The sequence below is a fragment of the Chiroxiphia lanceolata genome, chromosome 15, assembly GCF_009829145.1.
Source record: "Chiroxiphia lanceolata isolate bChiLan1 chromosome 15, bChiLan1.pri, whole genome shotgun sequence".
NCBI lineage: Eukaryota > Metazoa > Chordata > Aves > Passeriformes > Pipridae > Chiroxiphia > Chiroxiphia lanceolata.
The window spans coordinates 14,136,342-14,157,982 of record NC_045651.1 but is presented as its reverse complement, the minus strand read 5'-3'; the positions used below and the strand labels follow the sequence as shown (position 1 = coordinate 14,157,982).

General features: G+C 49.9%; 1 protein-coding gene across 1 annotated transcript; it reads right to left on the bottom strand.

Annotated features, from left to right (window-relative positions):
* Window positions 1–242: 242 nt before the first annotated feature.
* CSF1R (colony stimulating factor 1 receptor) lies at window positions 243–19,702 on the bottom strand. Its single transcript, XM_032702925.1, has 21 exons — window positions 19,509–19,702; window positions 14,603–14,848; window positions 13,517–13,801; window positions 12,639–12,775; window positions 11,795–11,954; window positions 10,736–10,925; window positions 9,602–9,717; window positions 9,229–9,349; window positions 8,414–8,604; window positions 7,700–7,812; window positions 6,150–6,276; window positions 5,559–5,663; window positions 5,118–5,228; window positions 4,748–4,910; window positions 4,098–4,198; window positions 3,835–3,953; window positions 2,980–3,102; window positions 2,753–2,864; window positions 2,342–2,441; window positions 2,114–2,219; window positions 243–1,638 (listed from the first exon to the last, which is right to left on the bottom strand). Exons 1-21 carry the CDS (start codon window positions 19,555–19,557, stop codon window positions 1,507–1,509), a joined length of 2,907 nt encoding a protein of 968 aa, XP_032558816.1. The 5' UTR covers window positions 19,558–19,702; the 3' UTR covers window positions 243–1,506.
* Window positions 19,703–21,641: the final 1,939 nt, after the last annotated feature.

Below are 21,641 nucleotides of genomic sequence, written 5' to 3'. Positions count from 1 at the left end.
CATTGTCAGATGTCTCGTCATCACAATTGAAATTACATCCATGCACAGGGACTGCTTCAGAGCAAAGTGCTTTAAAACCTTGTTTTTAATAAGTTTTTTCATTATACAAGAATGAGTGATTTTGAAAACTGGTAATGAGGAGCTGGAGCAGAATTGCATGGTGAGTGGGTAGGTCAGTGCATCACCCATGCCCTGAGCCATTCCCCTCTGAGAACAGTCCTTAGAGCCCTGGAAGGGACTCATTTTGTTAAATATTTTATTTTTTTTATAATGCTGACAGATAGAGTTACATTAGCTTTTCATTTAGTAAGGAGGAATGAATCACTTGGTGTTAGCATAAAACCAGGTTTAATATAATCAGAAATGGTCCACAGTATAATTGCTCACAGTGTGACAAAGGCCACCTGCAATGCAGTTGGTGTAGTTTGCCTGAGCCCTGTCAGTGCTTGTACCTGGAATACGGATCCTTTACCCACCGAGCAGATGAAGCTGAGAAGGTTCTTTAGCTACTTCTGGTAGCTACACCAGACTGGGTGGCTGGGGCTGTAGTAACCCTGAGCAAGAGCTAGCTGAGAAGTAAGTTGAAGGGCATTAGGCCCTAGCTTATGAAGAAAAATCACCTCAGCTGTTCTATTAAAAATACATTTAGGAAATTACATACGAGAGTGTGTCTGTAATCATAACAAAGGCAGTGATTGCTACATGTTCAGTAACTCAGAAGTTCTGTAGGATATGTGTTATGTTGATAATTTTCAGACCTGTTTCAGCTGCCATTCTTTCCTGGATTGGGATTGTGTTCAGTGCTCACATGAAAGAGCACTGGTTTCTTGCTGTATTTTACCTGAGAAAGAGCTGCCCCTCTGTCCTGTTACTGGGGCACAAGTTCACATAACCCTGGGATTGGCTCCATAGTTCACTTCACCCAAACACTCCCTGCAGAAGCATCAGCTGCAGAGAGGTCTATTTCATGAGGAAGTGTGGGGGTTAATGCATATTGCTATGTAAAAGCTTCACCTATATCTAAACACTCACTCTGCACCATCCAGGGTCAGACTGACAAAGGGAAGAGAGCAGGACCACCACGAAAGAGGGTTTGTGGAGCAGTTCCAGTGTCAGGACTTACTTCAAGATGTGCTTATAAAACACAAGGGGTCAGTGATTTACTTGGCTGTGACTGGTACTTAAAAAAAACCTACAAAACCCAAACTCCCACAGCCTCTTCTGGGGAGTAGTGAGGCAGGTAATGGGGACCTCTGTGTACCTTGTAGAGCCTGTTACCATCCTACCTATGCTATGGGTAGGGTAAGATAAGACCTTAGGGACCCCATGGTGAGTTGTAGTTTTTAGTCACTTCTTCACTCTCCTTTTGGTGAGAGAGTCGGTAACACTCACACTTCAGAAAGCACAGAGAGGGCCAAAGCAGAAGGCATCTGGGTCCTAGGGCAGAGCAGAACCATGAGCTCTGCAGAGCCAGGACAAGGATCAACCCCAGGGTCATGGTCCCAGCTAACAGAACTGGTAGTTGTTGCTCTTGAGGAGGGGCTGCCCACTCTCCTCTTGCTCGCAGGACTCCTCGCAGCAGCCAGAGGTATCGCAGCCACTGTCTTCCTCAGCAGTGGAGGGGAGGTTGGTGTAGTCCTTGAAAGAAAAGGAAAAAACACATCACCCCAAGTTGTTCTGGTCCCTTTGATGGTGTTTCCATGCGGGTGACCAGCTGGGGATGCTCACTCCACACTGCCCCTCTCTGCGGTGCCCACAGGGCATGACCAGCTGGCAGGGCAGGCGTGTGCCTGTGCTTTTATGGACAGCCAGTCCCGAGGGAGTGCACAGCAAAGCCAGGGGAGGGGGGCAGGATGCTGTGCTGGCAGTGTAGCACTGCCCTGGTGAGGTTTCTGCCAAGCAGCCGCGTTTCTTTGCCCAGCTCTCTTTGGTCATGGTGGGGAGTGACTTTACCCTTCAGCAAGGGGAAATCTGGATGCTTCTTTGCACTTCCTACCAGTACTACACTGCTCCCATCAGCTAACAGCAAGAGACATCACAAAAGTTGTCCAGGAGCTGTATTCATGTAGAGGGAAGGCACATCTCTGCCCTTCTCTTCTCCAAAGGTCCTCACCTGCTCCTTATGCTCCTCCAGTTCTTTCTGGATGAAGCAACTGATCTGGTCGAAGGTCGGTCTCCGTGTGGGCTCCAGGCTCCAGCAGGCCTGCATGATGCTGTACCTGCAGGGCCAGACGGGGATAGAGCAGGTTCATGGTGCTGCTGGAGGGCCTGATCCCCAGGCTCTTCCCTGCAGCCCTCTGTGTGTCAGAGCCCAGTAGTGAGCAAGCCCTTGTCCACTCACATTTCCAAGGGAGCGAAGTCGGGCCTGGCCATCTGGTATCCCTGCTTCACCATGCTGTAGAACTTGCTGTTCACCACCATGCCAGGATATGGGCTTTTCCCTGTGGCAGTAACACAAGCAGAGGTGGCTCTCAGACAGAGCCTTTAACACTCCAGGCTTGAGGGATCGGAAGAGGAAGCCTGGAGCATCACTTGAGCAGGTGCTACTCAGAGGGTTCTAAGTTAGAGTAGATGATCCAGAATCCATTGTTTTTAATGGTCCCTCTGGAAGCATAACACAGTGTTTTATAGCCCTGATAAACCTAGATTTTTGTCAACCTTCCTCCTTTTTTGGAAATTTTTTTGCAGAGACATTAGGGCGGTAGTGAGCCGTGGAAAACAAAATAGGTTTGCAAGCTTGCTTCTTTCTTACCAAGGGAGAAGATCTCCCAGAGCAGGATGCCGTAAGACCACACATCGCTCTGCACTGTGTAAATGCAGTCAAAGATGCTCTCTGGGGCCATCCATTTCACGGGCAGGCGGGCCTGGAAGAGCAGAGAGTCCTGCAGGCTAGGACAAGCTGGCAGCTTATGCTATACCCTGTCTTTCCAGCCCCACCCTGCCATTGTACCTTCTCTTGTGCCCATTTTAATCACTTACATTGCCTTTTACAACATAATTTGAGTCATTCATGATGTCCCGGGCCAGGCCGAAGTCGCAGATCTTGGCTACCCGTCCATCTGATATGAGCACGTTCCTGGCTGCTAAGTCACGGTGGATGCACTGGGGAGAAAAAACCCACAACTGAGACCCAGGCAGCAGCCACCAGCAGTCTCAAATAACTCCCTACAGCCCAGGCCTGTCACCAAAACTTGTAGGAGCAAGGAGAACACTTGACAGGGCTTGAAAAGCCCCTGTCAGAGGCGCCATGTCACGTACAGAATATATGAGCTCTCTTGCAAGCACTTAATTTGCAATGTTAAGACACTGACATTTCATGCCATGTCCTTTAATCACTCATGGGGCTGTTGAGGAGGCTCAGAACCAGGGGCTGTTGACACTGTGTCCTCATCTCTGAAACAGTCACACGGTGATTCTCTGAGCCAGCTCTGGCAGACAGCTCAACGGCCACTTTCAGTTCCTTGTCCCCGGGGCAGCAGGGATGCTGCCAAAGCAAGAAAGCTTCACAACAAAATTCCTGACCTCATGTAAAAGCAGGGGAGAAAATGTTGAGATTAGCATGATGCACAGCCCTGGGTTCCCCCCATAACACTGCCTGTCTGTGATGGCTGGGGGAGACAAAGGCTGTGGAGGGAACACCAGTCACCATGGCCCAGGCTCTTTGAACCCAACAAACAGAGCAGAGAGGCCCATTTCCAGCAGCAGCTTGCTTGAGCTTGGCCACCCCATCCAAAGACATCCCAAGCCTTCTGCAGACAGGGTGGCTGGCTCCTGCTTGGCTGGACTGGTGTTTCCCAGTTAGAGCATTGAGGCAGTTGTCCTCTTGGCACTCACGTTCTTTGATGCAAGGAATGCCATGCCCTGGGCCACCTGGCTGGAGAACTGTAGCAGGTCAGAGAGATTGAGGGGACGGAGATCCTCCCTGGCTTCATCTTCCTCCTCCAAGCTTCTCCCTGAAATTAAAAGCAGAGATTTAGACTTGCTGCAAACCTGGTGAGCAACACAAGCTGTGGTGTGTTGTGGTTCCCAGAGCTAAACCAGACGGGATGGCCAAAAGAAAGGAACCATGAAATCTCAGAAATGAGCCTTTGACTCACCCCTGACTTGCGCAGAATCTGATGCTACTGAAGATGATGACGACGACACAGGCCTCATTTCAACATATGTTTCCAAACCCTGGCTGGAAAAGCCACTGTCGCTGAATGAGAAACAACAGAGATGGGTGCAGGCTATTAGCACCCTCCAGCAGTACCTTCTGTCTGCTCCACATCCACTGAGAGGAAAAACCACATCCCTGATTGCAGGAGGTGACTTAGCCAGAGGCTTAAGGGCAAAGGGAAAGGTTTGGAGCTGATTCAGAAAGGAGAGAAAAACCTCGCCCTGGTGCCCTGTGTTATGGGGCTCCAAGTACTGCTCCCCATTTTTAAGCTCTTGGCTGAAGGGGAGCATCATCCTACAAAACCATGTGCCCAACAGTGCAGGAAGCCCAAAAGTTTTGGTTCTAGATTGTGAGAGGACAGACTGGACAAAAACCTGGATTTATTGTGGGATGTTCGATGACTGCTGTTAAAATCTTTAAAAAACTCGGAACTATAACCAGGTCTAAACACATGCAACCCCAGTGACTTTTACAGCCTGGTATCCTGCCAGTCCCCAGACCTTGATCTGTCCCCAACACAGTGCTCTGTACACTTCTACCCAGGCCCTGTGTTGCTCAGCCCTGTGGCCCCCCAAGCTCTGCTCTTACCTGCGGATGTATTTTTTCTCTAGGTCAATGTTTTTGTAATCAGCAGCACTGTCTAAAGAGGTATCCAGGGCAGAATCCTGGATAATTATGGATTCAGCCTTCTTCCTCAGGAAATTCAGCAGATCTCCATAGCGACAGTACTCGGTGATGACAAGGATGGGGCCTGGGAGAGCAGCAGAAAGGATTCATTAAGAAGTGGTGTTACTGTGACCTGTCCTGAGGATTTCTGTCCCTGGGTGGGCAGCAGAACCCAAAGAGCTCATCAGCTCATCAGCTCGCTCTGTGGTGTGACAGGTGAGGACAGGTAAGAGCCTCAGAGGAGCAGGCCATGGTAGGGGGCCATGGGGGAAGCAGGGCTGTCAGATCCTACCTCCATAGGTACATGCTCCCAGCAGGTTAACAATGTTCTTGTGGTGTCCCAAGTGACTCATGATCTTCAGCTCAGACATGAGAGCCTCCTGCTCATCTGTGTCTGCTGATGCTGCAAGGGGAGAGAAGGACTTTGTGAAGGAGTGAGGGAGGGACAAGCAAGACATGAAGGGGGAGGATGGAAAAACGTGTAGACAGATATTTGAAAAAAAAGGAGGAGATACACTCAAAGAGGAAACTTTGTCTTCTGTTCCTCTGGCCTCCCATGTCCACAAAAATGACAGTGTGGAATACTGTGATTCCAGCACCTGGTACTTGTCACAGAAACATCTTTAAAAAGTAGATGTTGCAGCCTGGGGGCACCAACACATTGTGAACACACACTACATCCTGTCCAAAGGGCTTGGGGGATTTCAACCTTAACAAATTGCTCTGTGCTTACACTTCAGCATCTTCACAGCCACTTTGAGGACCGAATCTTCTTTGCCCAGCCCAATAGCAGTGGCTTCTACCACTTTTCCAAAGGCTCCTGCTCCAAGAGTTTTTCCTGTAGAGAGAAAAAAAGGTACTTGTAAGATGCTTTATAGAAAAAGATTGAGCAGTTGTCCTGTACACAGCCTTGAGGAGGATGTCTGGTGGGTGGGGATTCCTGTTGGGCCCAGAGAAGATGACACATCCCTTAGTCAGGAGCTGGCTAACATCCATGGGGAACTCTGCTGTGAACAAAAATGGTGGGAAAAAGGCCATTTCCAAATATGCCTCACCAGCTCTATGCCTTGGGAATGACCTGATATGCAAGAGAAGGGATGGGACCCTGACAACCTTCCTTGGAGCAATGGAAGATGGAAGGAGGTTGCACCCTACCATTTGCCACCCTGTGGGGAAGAGGGCAGCCAGGCCTGGTTAAGGATGCTGCTCTAATGCCTGGATGCAGCTTTGGGTATTGCCCAGAGCTTTGGCTCTGACCCTTGGAGCATTTCAGCTCTGTGATGAGCTTCACGCCCCCAGGCAAGCAGCACAGAAGGTTTCTTACCAAACTGGAGGTTATTCCTGGGAAACTCCCATTTTTCATTGTATGGCAGCTGAGTGGGATCAATAAATATGTAGTTATTCCCTTCACAGGCCTCGATGATCTTCCACCGCACCTGGTACTTGGGTTTCTGTAAGGAAGAGGCTCCAGTTACTCAGTGTTCCTCCAGTTCTGAGGGTTCCCCAGCCCCAGCACCCCCTCTAGCTCTCACTCTGCAGGCACAGAGGGAAGGTACAGATTTCAGCCCAGCAAACAGCTCTTGCTTTGAACCTGGACTGAATGAGAGAGCCTTTGTCTGGACAGGCTGGTCCCTTTGCTGTTACAAAGTTCCCCCAGGCCATCACTCATGACTGAGGGAGGTTCTCTTGCCTCTTCCACTGAAAGCATTCCATTTGGAACGGCAGAGCTGGGAGAGCCAGCACATCCCACCAGAGCAGCGGCTGCCAGTGCCCAGCTGGTGCCGGGGGGAGATGTCCCCACTGTGTCTCCTTCCTTGGTACCCTGGTTGCTGAGCACAGCAGAATGGTGGAGCTGGCCCAGCCCCACTTCCCTTCCAGGGGGAAAAAAAAAAAGAAATGGAGAAAGAGAAGTAAAAATTTCTTCTCTTTTCTAAGAATCTCATGGCAGAAGTAAGCAGGCAAGGCAGTGCTGGAGCAGAGAAACTTTTTGAGCTCATGGCTGAGATAGGTAACCATGTTATTTATAACCATGTCCTGTTTCTCTTGCGCTTGCAAGCCCTTCCTAAAAGCTATTTCTTTCAGATATGTGCTTATAGACTGATCGACTGTTCTCCCTGTCTTTGGACCACTGGCCAAAGGCAGCTCTCCCTGCAAAGCTGTAGATGCTTGTCTGAGAGAGGGATCTGATGGATTGTCTGACAAGCAGTACCAGAACTTTGCTGCAAAATTTGCAGCCTTGTTAGGCTGTCAAAGGAAGGGTGCCAAAAGGGAGAGCTGAAAACCAGGTGACTTTCACCCACTGATGAAGCAGAGGTGGCTACTGATTGGTTCAGTTTATGGAAACAACAGAGAAGGAATCCAAATTCTGAAAATGAGTCTTGCAGAGAAAATGGGCCAAGTTCTTATATAAAAATAGTGACCAAGTCTTCCTGGAGACAAACTCCTCCTAACATCATCCTGTTTCCCCATAAAGACAGCTTTTATAAAGCAGTGAGGAGAATAAAAAGTGAATGCAAACTGCAAACCACTTTTTTTCTTCCTTAATTCAGTCCATGGATTTATGGTGACCAAAGCAAAACCAGCTGCAACTGACAGCACAGAGTGAGCACCTTTGTCTGACACCAAACAATAACCACACTGACCTCTGGGCTACAGGACTGAGGGACCAGGGCAGGAGAGGTGTTAACACACTGGGTTTGGTGCATGAGCTTTGCCCTGCAGCAGGAAACTCCTGGGGGAAGCTGGGAGGCAGTGGAGGTGTGGGAGGTAGCTTGCCTGGTACCTCCAAGCTGAATGATTCCTGCCAGTGCAGGCTGTGTGGCCTCTGAGGCTGGACAGCCCTTGCTACCCTTGCTATGCAACAGGGAATCTGACCTGGTTGTACTTGTAGAGGAGGAAGAGGAGTAGGAGGAGCAGCAGCACCAGTGCGCCTATGCAGGTGGAGAGAATGGGGCTGAAGAGCTTGTTGGGGGGGGCCATGATGCTTCCTGGAAGAGGAAGAAAAAAAGAATGAGTGAAACAGTCCCATTTCAATCCCACCTCTGGGAGCATTTTGCCCAGCTAATCACTTCAGCTTCCCCTGTATGCAACACACCCCAGCACTGGCCTCAGAGACACCCTTTTGGGAGCTACTGGGAACTGAGGGAAGTTTTTGATGCCAAACTTAAGGCCACAATTGTTCCCCCAGTGCACCCCAATTTCCACACAAACAGCACCAGGTGCAGGTCAGACTGTCTGGGGGCCAAGATTTGTGCAACAAGAACAGTCCCATCAAAAGATGCAACCCCAACACTGGTGGGCTAAGCAACTGCTGGCTGCACCGTGCCCTGGAGCCAAGTCCTGCAGTTATAAGATGTTCATGGCATGGCTGAGCCTTTGGTTCCAGGCTACAACCCAGCCAGAAATTCCCACTTGGCTCCTTGGACTGGCAAATGCCAAAGCCTCCCACCACTTGTGAGGGAATAGATTCCACTTGTGGAATCTATTCCACCTCTCTTGCAAGACAGTGGGGATATACATATAGGTCAACAGGCCCTCAAAGCCCCCAGATTCTCCCCCACTGTGCCAAGCTATCAGTTTGTATCTTACTGGTGATGGTGAGTGAGTGAAACATGTCAGAAGTGTTGCCTTCTCCGTTAATGGCCACACAGCAGAAGGTGAAATTGGCATCCATCTCCTGGAAGGGGATGCTGCTCTCCACCTCCACCTCTTGGAAGGGCAGCATGCTCACCACCTGGGGTCTGGAGTCATTCCGTAGCAATCTATAGTCCTCATTGTATCTGCAGAGACAGTGAGCAGGAGAGAATGAGTGCTCCCCTGCAGCACAGCAGCTCCCAGGTGAATCACTGCCTGTGTCAGACCAGAGAGGAGACACAGGCAATTAGGGTTGCAGCTCTAAGACACACTGCTCTCTGCCCAGCTAAATTCCTCTCCCTGAACACCACAGCCCTGTACAGACAGAGCCTTAGCTGCGCACTGCCAGCAGTCCCTTCAGTGGGGCTGGTACTGAGACACAACAGCTGTGTCCAGGCAGCTTCCCATGATGCTGTATCTCAATGAACCTGTGCTCTGCAGAGCCTCAGAGCTCTGAAGGTCCCAGAAAGATGACTGGACCAGTCAGGATGTAGCTCTATGGCAGTGTACACCAGGGCACTTCTCTAAGGAATCCACATGCTCCTCAGAAAACCACGGGAAGAACATGAATCACTGGTGGCCAATCTCTTCAAGCTCAAGACTTCAGGAGTGGAATGTGCCCCCTTTACTCAGGCAGTCCCCAGGAACCTCTTCTTTTAGCAGAGCAACATCCCTACTGCTGTTACACATGTGGTGGTGCTCAGCAAACGCCAGCATGGCAAGGGCAAGTGCCCACCTTGGAGCTGCTCAGTCTCCTGGGCATTTCTTACCTGTCAGAGTGCACGGGGCACTGGTACCACTCAATGCGTGGGGCAGGGTAGCCAAGGGCCAAGCACTGAAGGATGCTGGAGTCATTGGCTGGCACCTTGATTTTGCAGACCGATGGAGAAGCTGTTGGGGAAGTCACATAAGCAGTGACTGCTGTGACCAGAGGAAGAGTACATTCCCCATACTCTGGTTCACTTTCCATGTGTGCAACAATAAAAAAGCAGCAACCCCTGTGCTACTCATTGTCAGGTTTGGGCTGGGGCTGTGTGTCCCGTGGGTGCTGAGCTGGAAGCACCCTGGTACCTCACTCAATTTGCTTCCAGCTGGGAAGCAGCCCCAGGGGCAAGCAGGGCAAAAGAATGGGCAAGCACTTACATTTCAGAGAGATACTGAAGGTAACTGATGCACTGGTTTCATTGTTGAGGGCATGAAATGTGTAGAGCCCTCCCTCTCCCTCCTGCAGGCGGTTCAGGAAGAGCGTGTTGTTGTACCTGCTCACCAAGAGAGAGCAAAAACAGTGAAGAATACACAGGCTGTGCTCAGTGAGATGCTGCTGCTTCCTGTGTTCTGGAGCAGTGAACACTTACAGCATTAACCCCAGCCCATGAGGGAGCCTGCTGTTTCCTTCTTTGGGGGAAGCAGGGAGGGTCTGACCTTCCTTAGAGGAAATTTTTTTTGCCATCAAGTGCACTTCAGCACTTCTGAAAGGCTACAGGTGGGTGAATGCTCAGAAATAATTTAACATGCAAATCATTGCTTTTGAAGGGCCAGGGGATGCCTGTCCTCCTGCCTTTGGCAGAATGAGTTATTCCATGAAGTCATGCTCCCTTAGTGCCCGCTCCCCTCTGCTCTCAGCCCATTTCTCAGCCCCCCATGAGAGCGTTCACCCTAAAGCTATCACCCTTGCTAAGTGGCACACTTCCTCTTGTGGATTATTTTTGGTTTCTAAGAAAATGAAAGGGGAATTGCCCAAACGCCCCAACAAATGGAATGATTTTCTCTCAGTCTCCTTTTGGTCTCAGTTGGCCGGAGGCTTTGAAAAAGCCAAGCCTGTGCCCTCTGTTAGATCATATCCACATAATGATGCTTCTGCCTTCTCTAGACATGGGTCTACGGTGTCACTCAGTACACACTCTCCAGACCTCAGAGCATGGGACAGGTCCAAGGAGCAGTGAGGGAATTAAAGTTTTCTGTACTGATCATCCACCTCTGCAATTTCTTCCTGCAAGGAGAGTGCAGACTTGAACAACCGGATCACAAATGTGATACTGACTTCCACAAGGTTTTCTAAAGAGAAGGCTGCCAAGTTAGAGAAGGGTGGTGTCCTCCTTGACCTGATCATACCTCCTCAGTGTGGTTTGCTAATGATACTGAAAAGAGAAGACAGAAATGTAGAACAGTTCCCCTCTTCAAAACCTGATAGTTTTCTGTAGAATGGGGCCTGCCTGTCTCAAGGAAAGCACTGTTAGAAACATGCCATAGCCAGTGTAGAAGACAAGGAGCACATACCAGTTGTTTCCAGAGATCATTTGGCCCTTGAATATGGTCCTCTCAGAGTTCTTCAGGGGGTTTATGTGTTCCCAGGCCCAGTGGAGAAGTTTTGGGTAAGCTTTAATGTGGACCTGCAGATTCAGACTCTCTCCCAAAGCAACCTCCTGGCTGGTGGTGTCCCCTGGGGTCAGGAACACATAACCTCTCTCTGCAGGGTGGAGAAGAGCATGAACATCAGCAGGCACATCCAGAGACCTGGAACAAGCTTATACCAGCTTCATAAACAGATCTTTATTGGAATGGGCAGCCTCAGCTAAGAGGCTGCAGGAGGGAATGAGACACTACACAGGTTATGTTGCCAATGGAGTACTTTTAAACTGCTTCTTTGTCATGGCAGCCTAGTTTACACTGCCTGAGGAGAGCTAGAAAACCTTAATGAACTCTCATGGGGAAAGAGGTTTTACATGCTGTATCCTAAGAAGTGATGAGGCTAAAACGGTGTCTCCTAATTGTTCATAAAAGACAGGCCCTTTTAGCTAAAGTCCTGGCTTCCCACTTGGAAACTACTCATTCCAAGCCCTCTTTCTGAGCCATGGTATGCAGCAGCTTTGGATCAGCAAACCCCAGCCTACAAACTGTGAGGATGAATTTTCCATCTTGAGATACAAACAAGTGTATAACAGACCTGAATCGTCTTATGTGGATCTGTGACTGGAAGTGACAAAGATCCATACTTTGCTCATATGGCTTGCCCTTCCTTCTAAGCCTTTCCTGGTCTTCAGCACAAGCTTGCCTCATTCTCTGTTTATTGTTTTAAAGCTTTTTATAAACTCACAGAGACTGAAAAGAGCACTTCAATTTTTCATTCAGAACCCAAAACATGTCCTCCTGCTCCTCAAGATGTGAAAGGAGCACCATTTCCTTTCCTAGCAGTTCCATGCTTGTCACATGAGCCTTCAGGCACAAGTGAGAATTATGTTTCCAACAACAAAACTAGGAACAGGATGGAGGCAGAAGCAGCAAATACTCAAGGCTAGGTGTGATTCAGTGTCCGTGGTCTTCTGGGGAAGCACTCACCTACCACCTGAAGCACTGCTGAGGCATTCCTGAATCCTACTGAATTGTTAGCTATACAGATGTATTTCCCAGCATCTTCCATGGTCACAGCTGGAACAGACAGGGTGTCATTGATGAAGTAATTACCATTTCCAAAGTCAAGGTTTTTACTCCTCACAACCTGTCAGGCAGAGAGGGAACATCAGACATTGGAAGGGCAGAGGATGAACTGAACATTTAAGACAAGCATGCACACCCACTCTTGTTCTGGGCTAGAGAGTACATCACTCAGAGCAAACTGTGTGGAGATCCAGAGGTATATTAAACCTAAGTATCCAGAGCAGATATTCCACAGCAGTTAGGCTATAGCTATTGTCAGCCTTCTGACTGCAACTTGGCCTTACACTCTGTGATCCAAACAGTCCTTGCGTGTTATTTCAACTCCTTAATAAAGACATCAGACACAATAAGGACTTCTGGCAAACCTTATCTAACCATCTAGCAAGTTAAAAGTCAGCAGAGATTTTGAAACGCATTCCCTTTTTTCACCCGTGTCTTTTCTCTGGAGAATTGTGTGTCCTGAACACGTTTGCTGGTTTATAAGCCCTGGCAGGGCTGGGTGGAGAAATGTTGCCTTAAAAGGTACTGTGGCTCCTGTCCAATGAACTCAGCTGAAACAACATATTCTCCTCCTCTCTTGCAGCAAGATCCTGACGATGTCATCCCAAGGAAAGGATTTCAGATTTCTACAGCTTGGGTAGTCCATGGCTTTGCTGCAGGTGACGTGGATCTGGGCAGTTCTTACGACCCTGTGTCCCCCAGTTTCCAGAAAAGCCCCACACCCCATTGAAGCTGCCCAACTCACCCTCTTTGCTGCAGTCACCCATCTGATGTTATACTTGTAGGAAGGAGCAGTTACTCTGCAAGTGACCTGGAAAGGTTCGCCCACGATTCGCACATGGTCTGTAGGGTCCATCACCACCGACACAGGCTTCTTCAGTGCTACAGAAAGGCAAGCAGGGAAAGATTCAACATCAGCTGGTCCAGTGATTCCATGTACTTTGGACACTCCCCAGGACCTGGCTACCTTGGATGGTGAGGCACTGGCACAGGTTGCCCAGAGAAATTGTGGATGTCCCATCTCTGGAAGTGTTCAAGGCCAGGTTGGATGGGGCCCTGAGCAACCTGATCTAGTGGGTGGCATCACTGCCCATGGCAGTGAGTTTGGGATGAGATGATTTTTAAGGTCTCTTCCCACCCAAACTATTCTAAGATTCTGCTTTATGATTCTACCTTCTCCTTTCCATTCTCTTTAATCTCTTTACCCCCAGCCTTCTCCTTCCCCGGTGATCCCTTTTGTGCTTGTGTCTGTGGGGAGCAGTACAGGTGGGGGGAACACAGCAGTCAGCACCATGGGTTGGAAGGGAAGGGGAAGCTTCTGCCGTGGTTACAGATGGAACATCAAGGCCTGAGGACTCGTAGAACATTGGAGAGATTGGTGGACATTTTTCTCTGGTCTGTGATAGTGCCTGCAAAGATTTGAAGACTGCTGAACCCATGGAAACCCAACTGAAGGAACCAATTTGCCAGAGGCTGATGGAATTTGGCCTCCAGTAAACACTTTAGAAACTGCAGGTTCAGAAGGTCTTTCCTGCCACCAGTAAGGAGCTTTTCTTTAAGTATCTACTGTAGCCAGCTTAGCTATTGGTGGCCCTGAGGACAGCAACAACCCCAATCCTTTACCTTCTTCCATAACCAGTCTTATTCTTGGTGATTTCTTTACTTTTCCATTTATCTCTGCTTGGCATCGGTAATAACCCTTATGCTTGCTTTGCACATTGTACAGTCTTATTCCTCTCTCAGTACTGAAAGAGTAGTTGGTCCCAGGTGGGAGAGGAGAGGCATCATCCATTATCAGAGTCACGTTGGATCCATACTCAGGGGCCGTGATGAGACAGGGGAGATCAACATTGCTGCCTTCAGCCCCAAGGACCCGGAATTCCGGGGTGTACCACACATTATCGGGATCTGTGGGGGAGACAAGATAGGCTTGAGAACGGGATCAGAAAACGCATCGAAGCTCAGAAACACATTCCAGACAAGGCAGGTCTCCAGCATTGCTTCCCAGTGGGAGTTTGATGCTGGGGCAGCTCTGCTCAACGCCTGCCTGACTCAGCCTCCAAACACTCACACGACAAGCCCAATTCCAGCTAAGCCATTTGAGGAGGTCACAGCAATCAGCTCACAAATGTACATAGACAGGAGAGGCTGAGAAGTATGCTTACCTCTAATTAAACTTTTCACCATGGTGTTAGTTTTATTTATCACACCTCCAGCTTCCCTGCCCAGGACAGAACTTCTGGTACAAGGGAAGGGATGAAGTCAAGTGGTGGAGCCACCACAGCATAAAATTCTTCTGGGATAAAATAATATTTTCAGTTCAGGTCATGTTGTGAGGATGTGATCCATGTGACTCTCTCCCTTGTCTGAGGTGCTGGCTACATAGTTCTCTGATTTGCAGATCTCACAGCTCATTACAACACTGAACAGACTTTTATCCCTGTTTTTTCAGGAAGGAAAGCCACAGTAGATAGAGGGAGAGATCCAGGACATTCCCAAATATGCATGAGATGCAGCTCAACCCAGTGCTTCAGCCATGGGCCCCATTTTGTGTGGACTTACATGGCTGTGGGTGAGCCACTGCCCCGCCAGGAGCCTACACTGCTCTCTAAACACACACACAGCCAGAGCTGTGGAAAGGACCTGTGTAAAGGCTGTGCTCCCTGGAAGGAGGCTGTTCTGGATGTGGGAAGAGAGAAGCATGGTTACCTCTCACAAACAGGTGGACAGCTGCAATGCCCTTGTCACTGCTGTTGACATGAGCACAACTATAGGTGCCAGTGTTCTTGTAAGTGGCCTTGGGAATGCTGAGTGTGCTGATGGTGTGGTTACTGAATGCATTCCTTTGGTTAATCCATTCAACTTCAGACTCTCCTGAGCAGCGCAGGATGACTGGATCACCCGTGTTGACAACCAGAGCAGAGAGGTCAGGGCTGATCACTGGGGATGCTGAGCCTGCAAGGGAAAGAGAGAGTGAGGATGCAAAAATGATCCCTAAAGAGGAGTTCACACTGCTGAGCACAGAGTATCTCAGCATGAGAAAAAGGCTAAGCTTGCCATTCAGACTGGCTTTTTGGCTCACATCACTCCACCCATTCTCTCTCCCACCTGACCAGTATGGCCTGATACTCCAAGGAACGAATTTCAGGGAAGAAACACCACCCCTCTGCTCTTCCCCCTTTCCTGCCATGTGAACATTCAGAGCTCTGGGGCAGGAAAAATAATCATCTGGAGCTGATTAGGGAAGATGTTAGCTTGGAAATTGTTCTTGTTGGGTTTTGCCTCTTCTTGCAACAGTTTTCCTTTTGTGGTAGAGCTGGAGCTGCCCTATGAACTAGCTTAGCCCATAGCACCATTTGCTGGAGTTTAAGTCAAGTTTGGTGGATGGGGATCTCTGCTGCAGTGATGTTGTGATGAGCCAGAGCAGATCTGCAGAGTGGGAGATCAGTGCATGTACTTTGGGAAGACTGGCTTTTTGTCACCAAGTGCTGGATTTTGAAGGATGTCTCCTTATGTGCATCATGGAATCACACACAGCATTCTCCTCACAGATACCATCAAAACATTATGAAGTGAGTCAGCATTATTATTCATATTGGGGAGAGGAAACTGAGGCACAGGAAAGCTAAACAGCTGAGGAAAGCCCATGGCTGCAGTTGTTCATGGAGCACAGCAGTCCTGCGGACACCAGCGTCACAACCAGCTGGACTTCTGATGCCAACTCCACTTTGAAGATGGTTTCTCTGCTGGCTGAATAAAGGGGAACCAGGGTCCTACTCCAGCCCTCTGCCAGAAGGAAATATTTTTCCTTGTTTTGCCATGTCAGCGAGTTCTTTGAGTCACCACCTATATTTAGGGTGGGGGGAAGCGTGAAATGAATCAGTGTCGTGGGGCCAGGGAAGAAGTGGTGCTGCCACCCCCACGCCAGGCCTTCAGGGAGGACAGGAAACACATTGCAAATGGCTATCTGTGCTCGGGGGGCTCTGCATCCTCCTCCAGCCCCTATCCAGGGCTATTCTCCCACTTCTGCTTTCCTTCCCAGTTGCTAACCCGTCCTCTCATCTTAAAGGGACATACACCCTGGTTCAAATTACACTAGGCATAAAGGTAGTGTGGAATTTATCAACTCATTGCTCTTTGTAGAGATCACTGCAGGCAATGATCCTCCTGCCATGGACACTGCCCCTGTAACAGCCAGCAGAAGCACACCCCCATCCTCCTCCATCCCTGCTCACAGCTCATTTGGTGAGGAAGACTATGATAGCCAAGGTACAAAAGTGTGTCCTGTGCTACCAGCTGTGCTCAGGGCTGTAACACCCAGAGCTCACACATCAGAGCCCCAAAAACATCATTTAAGCTGTCTGGGGCTGATGTTTCCCTCCATGCAACAAAGGGTTGAAAATATAAGACTTAAGGCCCTGGAGAGCATTGCTGGTGTGTGACAGTGACACAGTTGTCACGGGGAAACTCAGACAAGGTCTGGATTAAACTCACTGGTCCTCTGGGAAGAAGCAGAGGACAAGGATCTTCAGAGGATGGAATATTTGACATTTCATCTCCCTCCTCCTCCTTTTTTTTTTTTTTTTGTGATGTTTTTATCTACCTGTGGAAAGAGGAAAAGCCTCATTTATTTCCAGAGTGGAGGAAAACATATCCCAGAATCATTTGCAAAGCCACATTTTCCACATATCTGTGGCACAACATTCCTCCCCTTTTTGCTAAGCTGTGATTTCTACTGGGACTCGACATTTCTGTTGCTTTAATTCTCTGTCAGTGGATCCTTTTCCCTCAGCTACTCTCCGCTTTGGCTATCCCTCCGCATCCAGGGCTTCAGCACCATTTCATGCAGAGCCAAGCTCTTTGACTCACAGCTGCTTTCAAAGTGGTTCAGGGAAAGACTGTGTTGTAACTGATCCTTGGTTTGCCCGCAGCAGGAAAACCCAAAACAAACAAGAGTCATATCACTCTGCATCCTTGTTGTCATCAACTTACACTTACTACTGAGATGCTGTGGTCAGAAAAGGCTCTGGGTAGGTGCTCTCCTGAATACTGAGGATGAAACCTTCAGGCTGTCACTGAAGACTCCCATCAACAACACAACCACCAGCACAGGTGGAGTGAGGACAGACAAAGCAGAGACAGTAAATGCAGGACAAGGTGAGGTGAACATCACCCAAGCACCCACTCCTTCATGTGTGCTGGGGGATGAGTCAAACCAGCAGGACCTTTTCCAGAATGGGGAAGCAGGGCTGCTGGGGAGGCTCTCTCCCTGCTGACCAGTGTGCAATCTTGCACGAAGCCCAGGGATGTCTCTCTGCTGCTCTCCAGCAGCTTCTGCAGCACTGCCAGTAACAGCAGAGTGTGGCCAAAGGTTTTGCCACACTCGGGTTGTGTAACCCTGACCTCTCCTTACAGCCACAGACTCTGTCCCTGCCTCTCCCATGTCAGCCAAAACATTGCTTCCCTCTGCTGAGGGTTTGGTGAAGAAGAAGTGAAGGCTGGTAAGACAGAAATGCTCAAGATTTTACCAAGGAATCCAGTCATCAGGATCTTGAGTTCGTCCTGAGGAATCACTAGCCTAAGGTCTGGCCTTGAGAGGGACCCATACAAGAGCTGAGCTCCCCCTGTCCCACCCTCAAAGATGGCAAGGAAAATTTGGTTTTTAAGGACCCCTTCACCAGACTGACCTACAGTATCTGGGGGGCCAGGGGAGAAGGAAAGTGTGCTCATCACAGCTCTGCTTGGGTTTTCTACCTCAGAGGTTTAGATCATCAAAGAAAATGAAAAGAAACCAAAAACCCTGGGAAGACCTCTCGAGATGACCAATAACACAGATGTGAGATGATCAGGTGCAAAATCTTTTCTCTGCTTGATCTGAATCCAGGATTTCGGCCCCTTACACTCGCTCAGCAAGAGCCCAGATCACAATAGTCCCACCACATCAGCCCTGGGTACTCTCAGAAGATGCATTTGAAATCCAAGAGGTAGGAGAAGGAAGTCAGGCTCTGACTCCAGCTTGAGCCTATTACTGTGGAGAACCTTGGAATGATGCAGCTTTGTGCTGCAGATGGCCAACAGTGCTGGTACTCACACAGATGTGTGTCCAACAGCCTGCCATGGCAGACAGTTCCTGATGAAGATGTCACAGCTGGTGACCTGCATTTCCCACTGTCTCAAGAAACCTTTGGAGAGATCCTGACAGCTTATTGTTATGATCTCTCACAAATGTGTATCAGACCTGTCTAGTTCCTATAACCTTAAAAAAACACTTCAGAAATTAAAAAAATTAAAAACCCTGCAGCCTTCACAACTCAGTTCCCAGCACAGCAGATCTGGAAAAAGCCTGCTCAGCATGTTGAAGACAGGACTTGAACTGCAACAACGTGCAGTGCAACAGTGAGAGGGATGTAAATTTCCTGGGCTGAAAATATGGGCACTGCAGTGGCTCAAGAGGGATACACTGCCTCCCTGTTACATGCTGAATTCTTTCCCTCCAGGTTGCCCGTTCCAGGGAGGACCTCACACCACAGTCTCCTTGTCTCCCCAAGCAAGCTCAAAAGGAAAATGAAGGACAGTGGACCTGAGAGGCTGCCAGCACTTCAAAATGCAAGATTAGTAATACTGGTTTCCATCTGATTGGTTGTAAACCTCAAAACAGGCTTAGTGACTTTTGAGGTTGATGGGTTATTACGTCTTGACCACCTCCACAGCCTCAAAAAACAGATGTGTTCACCTTTCCCTTCTCGGCTGCCTGACTTCTGTTTCCATCATGTCCTGGCCCTGCACCCCTGCTGTGCATGCCAGCACCACCAGAAATCAGCAATCCTCAGACACTCCAGCTGGGCATGAGGTGCTTTGGGAGGTACCAATTTTTCTGACTCTTTCACCTGCAGACCAAGCACCTCCAGCTCTTGCCCTGTTTAAGCAAAGGGTTATTTCAGAGACAGCTTTCCTCAGGACACACTTTCTGCTGAACCGTTCCTTCATCCTATACCCTTTCCAGACCCAAAGAGAGAGAAGTTTCCCTTTCCCATCTCCCCACTGCCAAGGCTCTTCCTATGCTACGTGCACCTTTCCATCCTCCTTGGCCTTACCCTGGCAGTGCTGCAGGCAGCCAAGGGCAAGCCCTCAGCACAGCTGGGCTCCAGAGGCAACACAGACCAGCAACACACCCTCTTTCCACCACTGCCTTCCCTCTGTAATTGCAGCCAGCCCTGGATGGCCTCCAGAAAGCTGCTACAACCAAGTCTGCACTAAGTACCACACTGTGTGCCACAGAGCAGACGTGTTCTCCCTACCTGTGCTGAGGCTCCTTAAACCTGCCCACAGCAGTGGCTGCTTCATGCAGCAGCCTCTGGAAACAGGGACTGTCCCAACCCACAGCAGCCTCCTGGGAGACACCACTGGGAGCCCAACTTCATCCTCCACCTCCAGGAGCTGGGAACCTGTTACCCCAGCCTCAGCACTGCTCCACCCCCACCAAGGTTGTCATGACTCCTCACCTGAGGAGGGATGGAGCACTCGCACCAGACACCCGGGAAATCCTCACCACATCCCAAAACACCCCTGGAGTGACATGGAGGCACTGGGGGGCTTTGTGAGTCAGGGTACCTACCATGCCAGAAGCCAGCTGTGCTGAGCAGCAGGAGGAGAGCAGGACACATGTCCCCAGGGACCGTGGTGTCCCCAGCGTGGAGGGGGGACGCAGCTGAAGGATCTTCTCGAGCAGTGGGTGCCTCTCCTTGTGGGCACCGTCCCCAGCACTCCCTTGGCAGGAGCTTCTCCTTTCTGAGTTGACCACAAGTTAACAAATTCCCTATTTTGTTTGTTTTTGAAACAGGAGGGGGAAAAAAAAAAAGCAGGCAATGCTTTGATACGTCACCAGTGTCACACCCCCGTGGCAGAGGTGGGGCCATACACGCACCCCACTGCAGGGACCCCCTGCTGTTTGGGGTCACCTCTAGCCTCAGGAAAGGGCCCAACCCCACTCCAGTCCCCAGGGCTGACAGGGACCACTGCACTGTGCTGGGGTTCGGGACAATCCCCATGTGCTCTGGCTACTGCCACCCCAAAACACAGGGACTCCTACATCCTTTCCACTTGCATGGGGACACAAAGCACCTGACTGGGACCTGCCTTGAGGGCAGTGGACTCCATTTTACCTCAGCAGGACACATTTTACCTCAGGCCCAGTGGCTCTTGCTGGCTTTAGGACCTGAGGACCTCCACAGAACATGGCAGACTCCCTCACAACAGGTGCACAAATGCAATTCAGCCTGGAGCAGCTCCCAGGTGAGAAAAGCCCTCTCAGCACCTCCAACCCTGGAGCTCACAGCAACTCTGTCACCACCAGGCAGTCCCAGGGCTCAAGCAAAGATCCTTCCTCCTCCAGAGCCCATCCCACCCAGCCTTGCTGCTTCACTGGTGGGGAGCTTGCTTGAAGCTCTTTTGTAACTGAGATCCTGGCAGGCACTTTCAATCAGTAATTAGGCAGTTAGTAAGCTAATTAGCAGTGTTAGTAATTAGTAAATTAGACACTTCGTTAACCCTCCATTAGACTGTGACCCTTCCAAGACAGGGGTGAAGGCAGCCTTGAGGCCAACCAGTTCTCCTGTTGACTCAAGTCAACAGGATCAGCAGGTCCAGTCAGACACAGGTGCCCCTTGCTCTCTGCTCTGTCTCTGGATAATCTCATGCTGCAGCAGAAGTTCAAGGCTGTTCACAGCAGCTTTGGGGTGGGAAGTGACAGCCACCACCTGACAGTGCTGGGAAGGAAGCACAGGGGAGGAAGGTCCAGCCAGGGGGGGCTGTGCCAACTGCTCCCAGCTGCAGCCCCGGCAGCAGGGAGGTGACCAGGACACCGGCGTGGGCAGAAAGAGAAATGCTGCTCCAAAATACACAGAGGTGGCTGTTGAATCTGCACTTGCAGTGCCAGAGTGCCAGGCAGCAGGGACACCCTGCACACTCCCACACCACAAACTGCAGGGAATGGGGCTTCTCCAAAGGGGGCAGTTAGAGAGGCACCAGCAAGACAAGGTCTTGGGGCCAGGAGATGAGAGCACGGCTGACGGTGCTGGAGATGACTAAGAGTCATGGGGATGTGGAGAGAGCTCTTGGTTTTGGCCAGGGAATGGCTGGAGAGTGTGAGGGAGTCCAGGGAGAAGGAAAGACAGCTTTTGGCCATAGAACGTTTCCTCTCAGCAGTTTTTCCTGGCAGGATGCAAGGAAGAAGAACACCAATTGGAGGCAGAGTGGTGCTCTGGGGGGCTCCTGCGCAGAGCTGGGAGCTGTTGAGCAGCTGGGCCACAGGAGACATCTGCCTGATTAGTCTTTCCTCCTTTTAAGCCAAAGGGGCTTTTTAAAGGATGTTTGTTTCCCTCTTTCTTCATTTCAAGTCGTTCTTTTATTTTTGTTTTTTTCCAGGAACAAATGCCAGCTCAGACATAACTGACTCACCAATGTGAACAAGTATTAAACCAGACAGGTTTAATACAGAGAAGGGAAACAATCTCTCAGCCTCCCTTCTTCTCTCTGAGCGGGCCCCTTGCAGACCATCTCTGATGGCAGTGGTCCTGAGGTGACAGCCTGGACTCAAGGTTCCCCAAGCTGGACTGAGCATGGGGATTCTCACTGGGACAAGCTGTCTGCTGGGTGTCCCTCTCTTTTTGGTGGCTTTCTCTTCTTGCATGCAGGCTGCCCTCCAAATCCTATCGGTGCAAGCAGCAGCTCAGCCACAGGAGTGCTGATG

Excerpts from the sequence above, each read along its gene's own strand:
- CSF1R (XM_032702925.1), bottom strand. The coding sequence starts at position 19,557 with ATGTGTCCTGCTCTCCTCCTGCTGCTCAGCACAGCTGGCTTCTGGCAT. Across the intron at positions 8,605-9,228 it reads TGCCCCGTGCACTCTGACAG|ATACAATGAGGACTATAGAT; the intron begins GTAAGAAATGCC and ends CTGTCTCTGCAG. Across the intron at positions 4,199-4,747 it reads GAGAAAAAATACATCCGCAG|CGACAGTGGCTTTTCCAGCC; the intron begins GTAAGAGCAGAG and ends TTTCTCATTCAG.